Consider the following 18,657-nt stretch of genomic DNA (forward strand, 5'->3'; position numbering starts at 1 on the left):
AAGTAGAAGCGCTGGAACCTGAAGCAAAGAATGGTTGCTCCAGAGCTCTGTCCACCACAGTGCGCTGCCTCCGAGGGTGATGGTGTTACTTCCTTCTGAGTGAGGCATGCACTGAAGCATGCCAACGTCATCCTGCACTGGGGTAAATCTGTCTCCCATTCAGATGTGCCAACTAAAAAATTACTTGCATTATTAGTGTTTTAACAAGCCTCTTCTCCTTTCTACACCAGCAAGTCAGTACATACTCTCCTTCTACTTCCACTGTGTATGAAGACATATGAAGACAGCTTGGATAAGGAGATTATATTTGTAATTAAATATTAACCTTTCTGACAGTATTAAAATTAAACCACTCAGAATTCTTCATCCCTAATCAGGTGGTTCCTGCCCGTAACTGCATCTTCCCTAATAGTCCTGCTAGTTTATGGCCCTTTCCAGAGTGCTAATTGTTTCAATCGCTGCCAACCTGATGAATTGACTTAAAAATGCTATTTCAGTTGGAGCGCATTAGCATGCTACGCGTTGCTTCTTGCTTGCCTGCTTGTCAAGTGGGTCTGCTCCAGGTTTGGTGGAGGCAGAGCACAGCTACTGGCAGAGATGGGGGTTTAAGAGCCTTCAGCCGTTTATGAAGCAGAAGGGGGCTCAGGAGGACATAATCTGAACTACCTTGTTTCTGTGGCTACCAGTGGGGCAGGCAGGCCAGAAAGAGAACAGGAGTCCAAGACTCTGCTGCTGGGGCCACTTGGCTGGCAGAGGCCTAAGCAACTCCTCATTGCTTTGGCCAGGGAGGCTTTCCTTAGAAAGGCAAGGGCAAGAGCATCTGGGGTCTCGGGCGACCTCCTGCCCTCGATGCTGGGAGGGCTGGTAGAAGAATGTTTGGCTTTCAGTGAAATGTTTTTGCACTCTCTCCGAGGATTGCTGTCTCTGCACAAAAGCATTTCCTGCCTCCCTAAAAAGTTAAACTGAGCAGGCCTTGGAAAGCCTGAGTGTGAACAAACAGGGGATGGGGATGGCCCTCTCCTGTGGAGAATCCAGGGCTCTGAGCCAGGGAGGAAGGGGGACTATAAGCATCCCAGGCTCAAGACATAAGAAACCATGTTTAAAAGCTCATGCAGGATAGTGAGAGGCAACAAGGCATCCTCTTATTCCTATTTGTTTTCTCCTGCAGCCCCCAAGACTCCCATGAGCACAGCCATGACTGCACTGAACAGTAATGGTGTCTTTCTAAAGCTGTTTCCCTCTCCAACCTGAGCTCCTTGGAGCAGGGGGAGTATCTTAATAAATGCTGTATTAGCAGCATCTAGTTCAACACCTGGCATGGCATAGATGCCTGAAAATGTTGTATGGCAGATCTCACTTTGTTTCCTCAAGAGTCAGGAAGGGCAAGGATTATTATTCCTATTTTACAGATGAAGAAACTGAGGCATAAAGAGGTGGGATAACTTGCCCAAATCTCTGGAGCAACTGGTAGCCAAGTGGGGGCCAGAGCTGAGGTCTGCTTCCTGGGTCAGGGCCCATCTTTTTGATTGCCTATTGTTGAATTCAGAGGGTCAGATTTTTTGGGATAGCAAGAGTGGTGAGGTCTCCACCATCTGCAGATCAGACCTAGGTCCCAGTCCTTACCTTTTTAGCATCTTTGTGCATGTATTTGGCTGTCTGCTTGGCCAGCTCTGTTTTTCCTAGTAAGAAAGGAGAGGTGTTGGGTTACAAACAGGTGACTAACCACTGGAATGAAAGAATACTAGAAATGCATGGATACTAGAAAGAATATATTCTATGGATGAGAATGTTGAGGCACAGAAAGGATCAATGACTCTCCCACAGTCACCTGGGGAGTTAATGGTGAAGCTGGGACCAAAATCAAAGTCTGTACTGCATCTTAATTTTTCTGGGATGGGGACTGAGGCCTTTTCTCTGTAGCACCGTCCTAAGAGTGACAGGTTGACTTTATAATCCAGAACCAACTTGCTTTTTAAAGCCTAGTACAAACCTCACCTCTCTTAGGAGTACCCGGGCCTCCTGGCTCACTGTCCTGCATCCCTCTCGATACCCACAGTCCTGCCATTTAGCCAGGCCCTGGAACTACATGCCAGATAGAGGGTGGGAGGGGCTGAAGAGTACCTCTCATTGTGGCTTCATGGTCCTTCTTTGTAACACAGAGAAGGAACGACAGTACTGAAGTGGGGGCTCTGAAGGGCCACTTGGTGGATGGTAACCTTTGGAAGTCTCTGACTAGTATAAAAGTCAAGTTCTGGAGCATCATGGTCAGGTGGTGGTATCCTTTTGGGGGCCTACATCTGAGGGAGAGGCCCATGAAGATGTTGGGAGGGGAAGAGAAGGAAACTAACCCATGAAATTTCCCATCAGGACCATGGTGGGAGGTGGTAGTGAAGGAATGGGGGGGTTCTGTCAGGGCAGAGAATGAGTGGGTAAGAATGCTTCAGATAATCCAGCCCAACTGGCTAGAAAAATACTCAACCCATCTTACTGCAACCAATTTTGCTATGCATCTGGCACTGCGGTGGTCATTAGGGGCCTTCTTTAGCATTTACAGCTAGGCTGCACTGAACATGGTTGGTGTGCTGGGCAAAGGAGGTGGTTCAACTATTCCCAAAGGGGAAGCTCTGCGGATGCAGAGTGGCTGGACCAGGGTTAATGGGTCCTGAAGGGCCTGGTCCTCCAGGTGAATCAGTCTTAGCACCACAACTTCCAGAGGGAGGGGCACAATTCCAGCTCTTCATAACATGACAGATGGTAACAGAGTCCTCTTTCTTGGTGGCTCTGTTTTCTGGAGGCCGTTGTTTTCAGAGATGGAAATTGACCTAGAGGTGGACCTGCTGACCCTGGCCCGCAGCAGCTGGGGCTATCAGGCTTGTGCCGGGCACTACCCTAGCTCTCCGTCCCCACTAGATGATCTGCTCCCAATTACCTATTCCAGATGATCCCAAGAAGAGGAAGACCAGAGGGTGTTCTTCGTCGTACCAGCCATTCTCCTTCCTCCGGATCGCTATGGCCAAACACACAAGACGGGGGACGGGGAGGGAGGCAGATAAATCAATGACACAAAAGGCAGGATAATTATCACTAAGTATACAATATGTTTTACTGCTCTGCGCCCACTCAAAGTCCTCACTACCATTAGTGCTGCCTAATCTGATTAGCTGGCGAGGCCCCTAGAGACACCTAATCAGGTTAGCATGGATTTGGAAACCTGCCCAGAGCAGATTTCGGATAAAGTTTTCCAGGATGAGCACTCAGTGTTGCTAGGGAAACTGAAAGGCGGGTGGATGGTGAATGGAGGTGAAGGGGGTAGGGGACTGGTGAAAGAGAATTTGAGAGGAACTTCAGCTCTCACTGGTTACTCATCTACTCATCGCTAGTGGGACTATGGGCCGCCTCCTATGCAAATGCAAGAGGCAGAAGCCCACGGCAGGCCCTTGGAGATGTGGGATGTGAGCCCTGGACCCTTTCCTATCTGGGGAAACTAAGGTCTGGTCCACTGTCTGGGTCAGAAAGTGGAAACACAGCCAAATGCATTTTCTGGAAGCCAATCAAAGGCAATGTGGAGCTCGGGGCATGGAAGGGATAAGCCACCTGGTTACCAGAGATGCTAACCATAGCCTCCAGTGGCGGAGGGAGTGGGGAGCATGGGGAGTGGGACAGATAGATACCAGGTTCCTTGGAGGCTCAACTCTGCTAGAGTAAGACCTGACCTCCTCTTCAAGAGGGAGTATGTAATCAAGGGCTATGCATTCAATCTGAGAAAACTAAGCGCTTAATTATGGAGTAGGAGAATCAGGCTCAGAAACATTGCTCAAGTATATGAGTGGGGGTGGAGTGAGGCAGAACTGCAAGAAGAATCATGCACTGAACATGCTGTATGCTAAGCACAATGGGAAAATTCACCAATAATGTATCTATTCAAGACCCACACAAATACCCGGAGAGGAAAGTAGTATTCTCAACTCCATTATACTGAACACGAAACTGAGGCAACAGATAGAGGCTTGCCCAAGTCACACAACTAGAAGATGGCAGAGTTGCTTCTCTCTCTAAACCTGTTTTCTTTTTTTTTTTTTTTTTTTAAAGTAACATATGGCTGCTCAAAAAAGTATGAATTTTGGTTGCACTAATGGAAACATGGCAGTCAGGAGCAGGAAAGAGACAGAGCACTGTGTAATGTCAAGGTCAGTCTGCAAATGGAACAGCATGTCTGATCTGGTCCCCAGGGTGTCAAGGGAAAATTAGCCAAGGAATAGATGTCAGAGAACAAGGCCTGGAACACCAGTCAATCGAGAAAGATTTGACAGTGTTTGGGATGTGTCTGCCAGTCTTGAGTTGCCAAGATCCTAACCACTATACTGTGTGGCTGGGTTTCAAAGAAGGGACTGCAGAGGTCTGGGAAGGTTCTTTGGAAGAGGCAGGACTGGTGACGGATCATGGAGGATGGGCAGGATTTGAAGAGGCAAAGGTGGCCAGTATGTCAGAGGTGGAGAGACAGGAATGATCATGAGGAGTGTTGGGGTGGGATCAGACTGTGAAGATCTGGAATACTGTTTTAGGAGTTCCACTCAAGCCAGTGGTCTTTCTCATCTCGATCTCTAATGTTCCTACCTAAAATATGACTTTCTCTCTACTTCTGGCCTCAGCAGAAACAGATGGAAGCTGTGCAAATTCACGGACATCAGACTAGCCACTTCTGCCTGCCCAGAAAATGCTCCCTGAGAATCTTGAAAGAGGCCTAAGAAAAAGCTCAGTATGCCGGGCGCGGTGGCTCACGCCTGTAATCCCAGCGCTTTGGGAGGCCGAGGCGGGCGGATCACAAGGTCAGGAGATTGAGACCACGGTGAAACCCCGTCTCTACTAAAAATACAAAAAATTAGCCGGGCGCGGTTGTGGGCGCCTGTAGTCCCAGCTACTCGGGAGGCTGAGGCAGGAGAATGGCGTGAACCCGGGAGGCGGAGCTTGCAGTGAGCCGAGATCGCGCCACTGCACTCCAGCCTGGGCGACAGAGCGAGACTCCGTCTCAAAAAAAAAAAAAAAAAAAAGAAAAAGCTCAGTACAACCTCTCTCCTGGGTAAGAATCCAACTAACTGGCCCAGGATCTCTGGAAAGGTTGGCTATAAGAGGAACCCACAGACCTCATAGGTACCTGAATGCTGGGGATGAAGAGAGAAAAGTGCAAGCTTGGCTAAGTGGGGAGTCGCTGGTATCCTACAGAAACAGGGAGTTGAGAGTGTGGGTATCTGAGGAAGTGTAGATATTAAAATGGCAAAGGCTAGACTTGTGAATACTAAGTATGGACATGTGTGTATGTGTGTTAGGGCAGGGATAAGAGCGGTGACCTGAAAGGAGCCACATTCTTCTAAAAGTTGACTAAATTAAGAGTCTAGGCTGGAAACAAGTTGAGTATGAACTGAGTTCAAGCTTCACGGGGTATTTGGGGAAGCAGATATACCCAGGCATCCCCCTACGTGGGTTCCCCAGGGTATCATGTACCTGGGGTTCTGATCCTGACTTTTCTTTTAAGGTAGCATCCCAGCCCGCAGAGAGCTGCACACTGCTGAGCTGTGCAGTACAAAAACACCATGGAGAATGAGGAATTGAATTATGCCTGGGGCCACTATTCCCCCCTTCTTTTCTAAGAATGCACCTGGGAGAGAGCTCTTTATAATGCCAGGCAGACTTCACTGCACAGCTGTCCCTGGTCAATTCTGCCCGACCTAGGGCATGAGTCTGGGGTGGGCTTGATGTGCGTCCCCTGTGAAGCAGGCGAAATGCCAACCATTAAACAATTACAACTCTGGATATTTCTAATAATATCTGAAGAGAAAAACAGCCAAGCAGATGGAGTCCGACAGAATGAGAAACGGTGGTGGCTAGGAAGGACTGGAGAAGGCGGGCCCCAGTGTGTGTAGTTGGCAGGGTGGCTGAGAACCAAGGCTATGGGCCTTGAGGATCCCGTCAGGCCAGAGTAGAGGCTGGGACAGAGACCTGGATGGGCCCATGTGGGATGTGGCCATAGGTGTTGTTGCTTAAATTGTGGCCAGCAAATGTATTTACAACCGACTCTGTAACACTTCATTGTCTATAAAGAACTTCTGTAGACATAATTTCATTTCAGCCTTGTGAGGTAAGCAGAGCAGGGGACTTGATTTCCATTTTATAGGTGAGGAAACACGCACACAAGTTAGGTAACCTGCTTAAGTTTACAGGGGGAAGAAACAAAGACCCTGGGCTTTACCCTCAGCTCTGGCTGAGCCTGAGCCTGCGCTTTACTACAGGAGCTTGGAGGAAGGTGAGCTCTCCTCCTCTGGCTCTCCGCTGCCACAGTACCTCCTCGTACCCTGAGTCCCTGGAAAACGTTCTCTGTAGTCTTCTAATCTGGCCTGCTCAGCCATTCAGCACATGGCCTCAGGAGCCCCTGTCCCCTGACCCTCTCCTGGTCACTGCTCTTGGGCTAGAGATGATGTCAGGGCCCTCTACACAGGCAGCCTGGCTCCCTTGCCTGCCCAGTCCCATCGCCACGAGCTCCAGCTAGGCTGTTCTGCCTCCTAGCACGTAGTACCAGTGCCCACCTGGCTTGTGTTCTGCTTTCTCCTGACCATGCTTGTCACTACTGGAACATCTGAAAACTCACCTAAAGCAGCCCTTTTTGATTCACTCCACCACACCACATCTAGCCATTAACTTGCAGGTCTGTATTCTCTGGCATGCATTCATCTACAGGGTGGTATAGTGGAGAGGGCAGGAGTTACAGGATCCAGCATGGAGTCCCGCCTCTGTCACTTACCAGCTGACTGACTTTGAATAAAACACTTATTCCTTTAAAGCCTCAGTTTCTTCCTCTATAAAATGGGAACAGTCACATATGCTGTGTCAGCCCCACATGCAGATCAAACAAGTTAATGGTGATGAAAGCAATTTGTAAGTGGCAAGGAGTGGGATACCAATAAGAGTAAAAATAATGGTAGTCATAGCAGCAGCAATGGCAGTTACCATTAGCTTTTGTATTTTACAGTAACTCTTTCATCCTCCTAATAATCTGATAAGTAGGTGTTATCTCCATTTTACACAGTACACTGAGGCTCAGAGACAGGCAGTGTAAGGTGTTTCATTTACCTGTGGCCTTGAATCTGGGGGAGAGGGTGTGCCCCCAATCTGACTGTATTCCATGGGAGCAGGTGCTGGGTGTCCTGGGTGTCCTATTTTCTGAGGACCCTTGAGACTAGCCCAACACTGGTTTAATACTCGCTAACTAAATGAATTATTAGTCTTTCTCGAATCGCAAATGGGAAAGAACAGGAACTTCAACTCTCATTTTACAGAGAAGAGGAGAAGAGTAAGGCCTAGACTTGAGTCTCTTAGTGCCCCAGGTGGCTACTACCATTCTTGGGTGAAGAAGGCTTCCACTTCCTTCTAAATCCCTCTCCAGGAAGCCTTATGCATTTGTTTAGCAAAAAAGTTCTGTACTAGGTGCAGGGGCACCCATAAAGGGGCCTCAAACAAGGTGTGTGCCATAGAGGTAAAGGCTGCTATGAAAACTGTGGGCTCCAAACAGGATAGGTGCACAGAGGGAAGTATGGGAAGAGCCATTTGTGCCAGCCTGACATTTATGCTTGAAGGGTGAGAGGGAGATTGCCAGCCAGTTGCAGGTACGATGGGACATTCCAGGAAGAAGGCCACAGTGTGTGCAAAACCAAAAAGGCAAAAGCGGCCTCCTCCTTCCACCCCAGGCCTTTGTTTCTGTCCAGCTTAGGGTTCTAGGGCAGTCTGGGTGGGCTGACTCACCTTTCTTGATAGGTGCCAGGGATATAGTGTGGGAGGTTTTTTATAACCTAATCTGGAACAAGCTTGTCACATCTGTGGCATCTCCTAGGGGAACCAGTCCTTCAGAGGGACTCTCATGGTTGAGTCATAAAAATGTTTATCAGCAATTTCCTGACGACTGCTTGTAGGTTCGAGGAACATGGTAAGTACTGGACAGGTGCCTATTATTTCTTTGTGTTACAAACATTCCAATTACACTCTTTCAGTTGTTTTAAATATACAATAAAGGGCCTAGGTCTTGAATGTCTCAGCAGGCAATGTGGAAGGGCAGGGCAGTCCAGGCAACGAGAAAGCACAGCAAGTGACTTCAGAAGTAACATAATGTGGGGTGGAACTGCAAGCAGTTTTGTAAGTTAATCACTACAACTCCACAACCCAGGGATGACATGGATGTATTTCTCAGATGAGGATTCAAAGGGAGGGTCCAGAAAGGTACAAAGCTTGGGAAGATTACGTTTTTGGGCTGGTCAAAGAGGGAAGTGAAGCATGAGATCTGGTGGTGTGCCCTGGTGGCCATACGCAATCCTTCTGTAACAAGAAATGTGTGCCATACTCGGGCAGAGCCAAACACGTGAGGTGGCAGAGCTTCCCCAGGGGAGTATGTGGCTTCAGAGGGTCAACTGGGACCAGGTGGACAGAAGCTGGGGACAGGTTCCTGGTCAGAAGGAGCTCTGAGAAAGCTGCCGGGTATGGGCAGGCTGACCTGTGCCCAGGAGAGGCTTCTTAGAGCAGGTCTGGGGAATGGCCTGCCCACCCCAGGGGTCAAAGGTCAAAGAGTATGGCTGTAATGAGCTATTCTATAGTTGTATTCCTAGTATGCTGTGGGCTACCAGAGAGCAGGTGCTGCAGCTTCCCTGTTTTACTTCAGGGCACATCCTAGAGCCCAGGAGGGCCTGGCCTATGGGGCTATTCCCTAGAGATGGACAAGGGGCCAGGCCAAACTCTTTAATTTGACAAGCTGCGCTAAGCATCTACTTTGAGCAGGGTGCTGTGTCAGGAATTGGGAGTACAAAAATGATTAAGTCATGTTATCTCCCCTCAAGGAGCCTGCAGTCAGTTGCTCCTGAACTGAGTCTGGCTAAGTAAAAACCAGCCAGTGTGTGAGCAATGGGCTGGGGTGGGGTGGGGGAAGGGCCAGAAGGGAAGGATTGCAGGCAGAGAGGGTGGCAGACAAATGCAGGCAGGAAATCAAGAGTATGTGCAGGGAGGCAGAGGCAGGCTGTTGTGGCTGGTGCATGCAGCACAAAGCAGGGAGCAGCAGGAGCAGGCCTGCATGCCAGGTTAGGGCAGCAAGGAACATGCAAAGGTTTTAAACGGGAGTGGCACTGTTAAGATACGTGTTTTGCAAAGATTACTCCAGCTGGTGAGGAGAACTGATTCTAGGGGAAGGAAGGGAGGCAGGGACACCAGTGAAGGAGCTGCCTGGTTCAGATGGGAGACACGGACACCCTGAGTTAGGGCAGTGATATTAGGAAGAGAGTGGCAAGGCCCGGTGTTTGATCCTTCATGGGTTGTAAGGGGTGAGGGGAAGGGAGGGGCCAAGGAAGCATCTGAGTTTCTATTTAAGAGATCAGTGAATGGTGGTCTCTACACAGATCAGAACACAGGAGATGGGCAGGCTGGGGAGGGGAGGGAGTCTGGTTCTGAATGTGCTGAATAGAGAGCTGGTTGCTTTTCTGAGGAGCATGGTGGGGCGTGGAGGTGCTGAGCTCCCAGGAGGTCTGCCCAACAGGGCAGGCAGCCTCCCGTCCTCAGGATCGAGAGCAGCTCTGGATTCTGGAAGAAAAGCCTCACTTTCAATGCCAAGGCTCTGGCTTGCAGGTTGTCCTGGTTTGGTTCCAGTGGCCCTAGACCAGACAGGCCATGGGGGCCTGAGCTGTGGGGCTGACGCTTTATCTCCTCCATTTGTAAGGTGGTAACTGTGCACCAGCCTTGCTAGAGGCCCTGCAGCTGGGGATCACACTGATAAATTCACTGTATTACTTTGCACAAATCAATATCCCAGCACTTACCAGGGGTTGATGTGACCAAAATTGGTTTCAGCCAATTCGTGAGGGTAATAAATGGCCATTTATCAAATCAATTCATTCTGCGGCACTTCTCTGGCTGCCCATCCTCATGGTACCCATGGGGTGCCAGGCTCCATCCAGCCAGTCCCTACCACACAAGTGACGCTAGCTTGGAGAACTCAGGGAGGCCTGGCCTAGCCTCTAGATCTGCCTCCCTCTCCTGGACCTGCTTCAGTTTGAGGTCTCGAGGTGTTGGGTGCTGCTTGCCTACCATAAGTTCTGACCCAGAGAATGCTTCATGCTTCAGCTGGGCTAGCAGCTGCAACCGCCAGGCTGCCTTATTCCCTCATGCTTGGGTTTAGAAGCCTCTGGGAGCTGGTCACAAGGACTGAACATGGCTCTGAACATTATCATTGTGATCCCCAGCTGCAGGGCTTCTCAGCAAGGTGGATACAGTAACTTCCTTACAAATGGAGGTTAAAAAGCACCAACCCCACAATCCAGGCATACCACACGACCAGCTAGGGACTTCCTGGGGCAGTGGTATTTTAAACTTCAGCTGAGTGTCAGAATCACCTGAAGAGCCTGTTAACATACAGATCCCAGAAATTTTTATTCCACAGGTGTGCAATCAGCCTGAGATCTGAGTTTTAACAGGTTCCCAGATGATAGTGATGCTGCTGGTCCAGAGACAATGCTTTGAGAACCACTGTGTTGGGGGATACACCTTTGTCTTGGCCTGGCCTGGGGTTCCTCTTCCCTTGCCTCATCTATCTGAAATCAAGCCCAAGGAGTGGTGCTTCAGAGTTGGAGAACAAAGATGAGGCCACTGTGTTCAGCAGAACCTTAATTATCTGCTCGTGGGGTCTGCACAGGCTGGAGGGCCATTACATTAGGGGTTACACCAGAGGGCAGTCTGCCTCCCAAGGATCAAAGTATGGAAATAAGAGCTTCAGTGGTGGAGAAGACACTCAAAAGTTGTTCAGGATATTTTCTATAAATTTAGGCCAGCTGTTGACAAATTATCCGGAAGTGATAGAAGAGTCCCAGGTTGTCAGATGGGGACATAAGTTCTGGCTCAGCTGCTACATTGTTAGTGACAGACAAGCTCCTATCCCTCTCTGGGTCTCAATTCTCCCACTTGAAAAATGGGGTTGAGGGTAGCGGACCAGATGACGGTCAGAGTTAAATTCTATGCATAGGAAAGCAGCCTGGAGCAAGTGATTTAGGTATTTTGTATCTCAGCTTCCTCATCAGTAAAATGGAATTGAGCGGCACCAACCTCGGAGGATTGCTATAAGAATTAAATGACACATGACACGCAGAGAACTTAAAACAATGTCTGGCATATAGATAGTCCTCAACAAATGCTAACTTTTAATATTATTAACAGTGCCTATCCAGTTTGGTGATGACAGGATGTACACCTCACTGCAGCAGAGCATGAACCACTCTGTCCTTTCTGGCATCCCACATACTCACCAGCACCCACTGTGGCGATGGCGCTCTCCTGGCCAATGATATGCTCCTTCAGCCGCTGCTCCAGGGGGAAGCGGCGCCGCTCCTCGGCCTCACGCTTCCGCTGCTTCTCTTGGTACTGTGTGGAGAGAGGGCAAATGGTTGAGGGCTGCTGGAACCATAGCACCATAGCTTCATTCTATCCCCCAACTCGGGGAAAACCAGGTCTGGGTCTCCAGCGGTCCTGCTTCATAGCTTTGGTTCATGGTCACTGGAGGCTGGTCCAGCCCTTTCTACTTTCCACTCAGGTGGCTGCCACTCAGGGCTCTCAGCTCACTCTGCTGGTAGAGTAAGTACTGCTAGCAGATTACCCTGGCTCTGGAGTCTGACAGAAGACCTGGGTCCAATCCCAGCTTTATCACTGACAAGATGTGCTTATCACCTGGAGCAAGTTGTTTCACCTCAGTTTTCTCATTAGCAAACTGGGGATTAAATATGAATATGACGATGTATGTAACAGGCCTAGCATCACGCTTGGCATGGAATAAGAGCTTAATAAGTATAAATTCCTCTTTCCTCTTGAAAAACGTTTTGATGTTCAAAAGAGAGCTATGAATACCCCCCATTTCAATGATGCTGTATTTCTATTAAACATAATTATTCAGCAATTGCTGCATGCCCAGCCTTGTGCATGGCCATGATGAAAGGGTGGGGCAGGGGAAGAAGCAGGACTATGCCCTGTCCCCTGGGAGGTTCCAGTTGATGCTGAAGGTCTGCCATGTCTGGCCCTGAGCTTCATCCACTTCACAAAAGGCAGCAGGAGAAGGCTAAGCTTGGTTACCCGTGCAGAAGAGGAGACCCGGGCTTGCCCTCAGGCATCTCAAAGTCAGGAGATGAGGCATGGCCTGCACAAAAATACTTCCCAACCATCTTCCTCAAGGGTGCAAAGCATGAATCTCCAGCACTGCATCTTTCACTAAAAAACACAAAAACCTACCTGAAAACAAGTTTGGTGAATGTCTGTAAGTCTGTCCCCTAAATCAACTATGAGCTCCCCGAGGACAGGCCCTATGTTTGACTCACTGCTATTTCTAGCATGCGTCCTGGCAATAGTGGGGCATCTGGTGAGTGTCTGCAAAAATGACAGATACAAAGAGGAGAGAATTAACAGCTAGATGGAGTGGTGCAGGAGTAGAGAAAGGAAGGACACATAAGTGTGGAACATCTATTGGGGGGCTTTCTGGGGAACAGGAGGCTTGAAGAAGCTGGAGGAGGACTGGGCCAGGAGGGAGCCGTGGGACTGTCTGGAGGACAGGCAGGGAGGAGTGAGGGCAGGGTCCTGATGGTAGAGTATTTGTGGAGGTTGGGAGCTGGAGGGGAAGGAAGCAGATCTTGAACCGGAAAGGAATGACCAGGTCTTCAGGAGGCTCCTTTTCCCCAAGCCTGTAACACTAACATCTTCCTGGAAAGACAGCTGTCAAAGTCAGGCCCTGTCACAAAAGTTGTGGTTGCAGATTGCTCTTGCAGGCAGAGAGGATAAAAAATACCTACTGCTTGGGCAGTGTTTTCCTGTTACAGTAGTGACCTTGACAGAAGTTAAAAAAAATAAATAGCAAACAATCCAATTTTGGCTGTTGCTATCAGTCTATAACTGAAAGCTCCCATCAGTCCTGGGGTTTCATACGGAGCAGTAATTCGGCGCCAATCCCAGCGGAGTGACACGTGCCGACTGGAATCCAGAGTGTCACTGTGCAGCTCCCTCAGGCGCCACATACATCACTTGGCTCTGCCGACTTCAGCCATAGATCTGCTTTTTCCTCCTCCCTGCCCACCCAGCCCCATTCAGCACTAGGTCCACTGGGCTGGAGGCTCTGATGGTGAGATGCATACATACTGGCTGGGACAGTGCTGACTTGCAGTCAGGCAGACCATGGAAAGAGCCTGAAGGGACAGAAGCTGGCTTGCAAGGGTTTGTTGGGTCAGTTTCCTCACTTCCCTTCAGTGATGAGTCCCAGAGTATGCCTGCCTCTGGGCCTTCGCTGACACTATTACCCCACTACAAAGGTCTTCTCTCTTCCCACCAACCTCCAAGGTGGTACCGTCTAGGGAGTCTGTTGTAAGGCTTTGTGCCTACCCCAGGCCCTGGGACCTCTGGTGCACTGAAATAACTTCCTGTTTGTCTCTCCTTCCTGGACCATGAGGTCACTGGTTACAAGACTATGTTTATTCATCTCTATAGTTCCAGCGCCTAGCAAAGGGCCTGGCTCACAGCAGGCGTCAATTTGTGTTGCTAACTGGATAAAGGTGACTACCGTTTGCAGAATGGCTGCTGTATGCCAGGCACTGTACTCAGCACCTTACACACAGCGTCTGCTTTAATTATTTCAGCTGTCTCCATCTGAGGTTTGGCTCTTCTTTTGGCTCACAGTGAGGCAAGTTGTGCAGAAAAGCACACTTTGCTCCAGACAGACCTGAGTTCACCCCTCAACTTCATCTGCTTCCTAGCTAGCTGACCTTGGGGAAGTTAAGCTCCCAGAATCTTAGTTTTCCTCATTAAAACACAGGATAGTATTGATAGTTTTAGCTTGTAGGATCCTTGTGGAATGCCACAAGGTGAGGATTAAATGACATAATGCATTAATATATAAGTTCTTAGCAGAGTCTCTGGCACATAGCATTAAGAGGTAGTCTGAGTGACCAAAATGGCTACCTTCTACCTAACCCTTATTAAGCCTTTGATAAATGTGACTCCTCTTCTCCTTCACTGCATTTTGATAACAGACTGTCTAATCTAGTGCCTTTTTTGTTTTTGGTACTGGAATCCTTTAACTAATATAATTGTAGGTGGAATTCCACAGATGAAAGGAAGAGTTACTCTGGCTCAAGCAGAAGCCAGAAGCCAAGTCCACTTGGTTGCTACCACTGCCCCAGAGGCAGCTCTCAAGGCTCCATCTCTAGGAACCCTAGGTCTGCAGCGTGCAGTCTCAACACTCACCCGGCTCTAGAGGTGCCTCCACTGCCTGAGGCGGCTCATCTTTGCTGTCAGCTTTCCTTACATGATAGAGAATTCCACCTCTGGGTACTTTCCACCCATTGGTCTGTGGGGCCTCACAGAACGTATCTTTTCCCTTTGCCATAGGCAAAGTCTAACATAACTTTTCTTTCCACTTTGTTGATTTGGGTATGACCAGTGTGGCCTCCCTAAGTCTTCTGTGGGGAAACACTTCTACTTCCTGTGACTCTTCTTCAGTGTCATGGTTTTAGGTTGTGTGGTATTCCTGTTTATTTCTTGGGCAAAGGAAATGACTCTTGACTTCTGTGGAGGTGACAGGTGGGGTGGGGAAAGTTATACCGTGAACTGGTTAGTTTTCCAGGAGGTTTCTAGATGGTCTTGGGAAAGATTCAAACCATGGCCTAAATCTCAGCACATTCTGATTCTCCCCAGCCTGGTGTCCCAAATATCTACGCCAATTCAGAAAAACCTCGGAAAGTGGATCAGACTTCTTGATAAAAATGTAAAGGACACTGAGATTAAGCCAGGCAGGCAGAAGATTACTGCTTCATGTTCTTTTACCAATGCTTAACATAGAGTTTGTGCTAAAAAACATATGAAATGAATGATTGACTTTTCATATATATATATATTTTGAGACAGAGTCTCACTCTGTCGCCAAGGCTGGAGTACAGTGGCACTGTGTTGGCTCACTGCAACCTCCGTCTCCCGGGTTCAAGCAATTCTCCTGCCTCAGCCTCCCAAGTAGCTGGGATTATAGGCGCCCGCCACCATGCCCGGCTAGTTTTTATATTTTTAGTAGAGATTGGTTTTCCCCATGTTGGCCAGGCTGGTCTTGAACTCCTGACCTCAGGTGATCCACCCATCTTGGCCTCCCAAAGTGCTGAGATTACAGGCGTGAGCCACCGCACCCAGCAATGATTGACTTTTAAAGACATGAGCCATGTGCCCAGCCTTATGAAAGGCTAGCCAGTGGAGTAAACTAGAGAAGGAAAAATATTTGATATGTATATATTCTATTTGAAGGAGAGGAGAAAGAAGGATGGGAGGAGCTTGGTAAGGGCTCTATAAATACAGGCTACTATTGTTCCTGTCTTTGGGGAGATGGGGAGGAAGGCTACAAAACCGAGTTCAAGGCTCTGCTCTGATAGGGATCCACTAGAGGAGAAGAGAAGGCAGGAATTCAGCCTGCAGAAGCAGAGGGCACTGAGCTGAGAGAGGTACTGTAAAGGAGCCACCCAGGAGAGCAGGAGTGGGAGAGAGAGCATCTTCTTAATAAAAGCCACACACAATTAGCCTCAGAAGCCCTCACCTGGAGCCATCAGCAACCAGCTTCCCATGCTGCATCTTGGCTGGATAATCGCAGTCACTGGTTTCCATCAGTCTTGATTTAATATGGCACCCCTCCTGGCTGTGAGTGCATTTACAGGAAAGGGCTGGGAGGCCGAGGCGAAGCCTAGCTGGGCTCGCTCTGCTTAGAGGTAGGTGGCTGGGCTGAGTGGCTCTGCGGGGGAGGGTTACAGAAGGGATATGGCAGGCGTCCCAACTGTTGGGCATCCCTCAGGGCAGAGGTCTGACAGTGAACCTGGCAGTGTGTTCACTGAGGGGGCAGCTGTGGTAGGGGTGGGGGGTAGGCAGAACAAAACCCTGGGCAAGAATGGGAAGGTAGGTATGGAGGGGGAAAAGAAGAGAGGCCAAGCTGCAGTTTGCCTCTCAAGGGGAGGTCAGGTCTATACAGTCCACCTGCTACTCATAAATAAACTCAGGTATGCCCCATGCTCCTGAGTCCCTGACTCAGATGGTAACTCACATCATAGTCGGGGCTTCTACCATGCCCTGAAATGGTATGACATAGAGGCCTGGGAAGGGAGGTCAACAAAGGGAATGAGGGGATAACAGATGAGATGGTCGGGGCAGGGATGATGATGGAGAAAGCCTGGAGGAGGGGAATGATAAAACAGGAGCCCAGGAGTGCCAACAAAGAAGTCTAGGGGATGTAGAGCACATGGGAACACAAGACTGGGAGATGAGAGAGGCACCCAAGGAATTTGAAAGTCTCTTAAACAAGTCCCCAAAGTACACATCCCTGTAGAGGAAGGCTGAACACAAAGCAGGTGTCAGCCCCTTCACATTTGGTAATCACTAGCTCGGCATCCCAGATTCCATTCTCCTCTTTTCCAGTCCATCCTCCTTTTGCTGCTAAAGCCAATATTTTAAACATGTAAATCTGATCATGTCACTCCTCTGCAAATAGCTAGGTGGATCAGAGACAAGACTGATGAGAGAAGGTTAAGAAGGGCGAAGAGTGGCTAAAGTGAGAAAATGAGTTTGTGCTCATCTCAGGTGGAACTCCTGACCTCAGGTGATCCACCCGTCTTGGCCTCCCAAAGTGTTGGGATTACAGGCGTGAGCCACCATGCCTAGCAATGATTGACTTTTAAAGACATGAGCTATGTGCCCAGCCTTGTGAAAGGCTAGCCAGTGGAGTAAACTAGAGAAGAAAAATACTTGATATGTATATATTCTATTTGGAGGAGAGGAGAAAGAAGGATGGGAGGAGCTTGGTAAGGGCTCTACAAATACAGGCTACTACAGGCATCATATCAAAGGGATGTGATGTTGATTTATCTCATAACTGGTAGTCTTAACTTCGATCACTAGGTTAAGGTGGCAGCTGCCAGGTTTCTTCACTGTTATTTTTCCCTTTGTAATTAAAAAGTATCTTGTGGGGAGAGACTTTGACACTGTGTAAATATCCTGTTACTCCTCAAACTTCAACTCATTAATTTTAGCATTCACATTGGGACTGGCTGTTTTAATCCTCATAGCCCTATTAAGTTCAGAGTATCATCATCCCCATTACACAGAGATGAGGTAAATTCAAGCAAGGTTCCACTGGCAGCAAGTGTAGAGACAGAACACTAACCCTTGCAGTCTGATTCCAAAGCCTGCACCATCCACCTGGAGATAAGGAGAGACTTGCCTTCAGGGAGTTCAGTCTGTTTAGGAAGATGAGACTTAAAACAGAAATTTTCTATCTGTTAGAAGTATTAATGCTTCTAGTAAAGGGCAACTTGATACATTTATTGAAAATAAACCCCACAGGGTGTTCTTGCCAGAAATGCATAATCTTGAGTTTAATCACAATGAAACAGCAGATAAACCCAAATTGAGGGACATTCTACAAAATAACAGACCTGCACTTGTTAAAATGTCAAGGTCAGCTGGGCGCAGTGGCTCACACCAGTAATCCCAGCACTTTGGGAGACCGAGGTGGGCAGATCACGAGGTCAAGAGATCAAGACCATTCTGGCCAACATGGTGAAACCTTGTCTTTACTAAAAATACAAAAATTAGCTAGGCGTGGTAGTGGGCGCCTGTACTCCCAGCTACTCTGGAGGCTGAGGCAGGAGAATTTCTTGAACCCAGGAGGCGGACGTTGCAGTGAACTGAGATCACACCACCGCACTCCAGCTTGGTGACAGGGTGAGACTCCATCTCAAAAAAAAAAAAAAAAAAAAAAAAAAGTCAAGGTCATAAAAGTCAAGGAAAGACTGAGGAACCATTCCAGGTTATTATGTTTTATTTTTCTTTTTGATTTCCACATCATAACGTTTGGATCATTCCAGATTAAAGAAGGTTAAAGAGACATGACAACTGAATGCAACTTGGATTTTGAAACCATCTTTTCTTGTAAGGAGAATTATTAGGACAACTTGTGAGATCGGAATAACATCTGTAGATTAGTTAATATCAATATTAATGCCCTGATTTTGATGATTATACTGAGGTTCTATAAGAAAATGTCCTCGTTTTTTTAGGAGATGCATACAAATATTTAGGGGTAAAGGGACATCATGTGTAAACTTAAATCATTCAGAAAAAAATTATATATATATCCTTATAAGTATTAGTTATGTACATAAAAATAAAGCAAGTATGATAAGATGTTAACAGTTGGGAATCTAAGTGAAGGATTTATAGGAATTAATTGTACTATCTCTAAAATTATGCAAAAATAAAAGTTAAAAATATCAGGATAATGCCTACCCTTGGGGGATGAGTCAGGAAGGGAGTCTGAGGCAGGCTTTTGGGGTACTTCTAACAGTCTATTTCTCGATAAGGTATGTCTTATTTGTGAAAATAAAGTGAGCTGTACATTCCTGATATGTGTATCTTATACAAGTATATTTCAATAAAAAGCTTTTAAAAGTTAAAAAAAAGGCCAGGCATGGTGGCTCATGCCTATAATCCCAGCACTTTGGGAGGCCAAGGCGGGTGGATCACTTGAGGCCAGGAGTTTGAGACCAGCCTGGCCAACATGGTGAAACCTCGTCTCTACTAAAA

At 48.1% G+C, this 18,657-nt stretch overlaps 1 protein-coding gene across 5 annotated transcripts in view; it reads right to left on the reverse strand.

Moving 5' to 3' along the window:
• LOC105468702 (ClpB family mitochondrial disaggregase) overlaps positions 1–18,657 on the reverse strand; it is a 148,439-nt gene that overhangs the window by 12,264 nt on the left and 117,518 nt on the right. For all 5 annotated transcript variants that reach the window (XM_011718943.3, XM_011718940.2, XM_011718939.3 and 2 more), the window contains 3 exons: positions 11,322–11,436; positions 2,930–3,007; positions 1,624–1,679 (listed from right to left, as the gene is read on the reverse strand). In XM_011718943.3, coding sequence (XP_011717245.2) covers positions 1,624–1,679; positions 2,930–3,007; positions 11,322–11,436 — 249 coding nt within the window. The remainder of the gene's footprint in view (positions 1–1,623; positions 1,680–2,929; positions 3,008–11,321; positions 11,437–18,657) is intronic.

The sequence above is a fragment of the Macaca nemestrina genome, chromosome 12 (genome assembly GCF_043159975.1).
Source record: "Macaca nemestrina isolate mMacNem1 chromosome 12, mMacNem.hap1, whole genome shotgun sequence".
In the NCBI taxonomy this organism is placed as follows: Eukaryota; Metazoa; Chordata; class Mammalia; order Primates; family Cercopithecidae; genus Macaca; species Macaca nemestrina.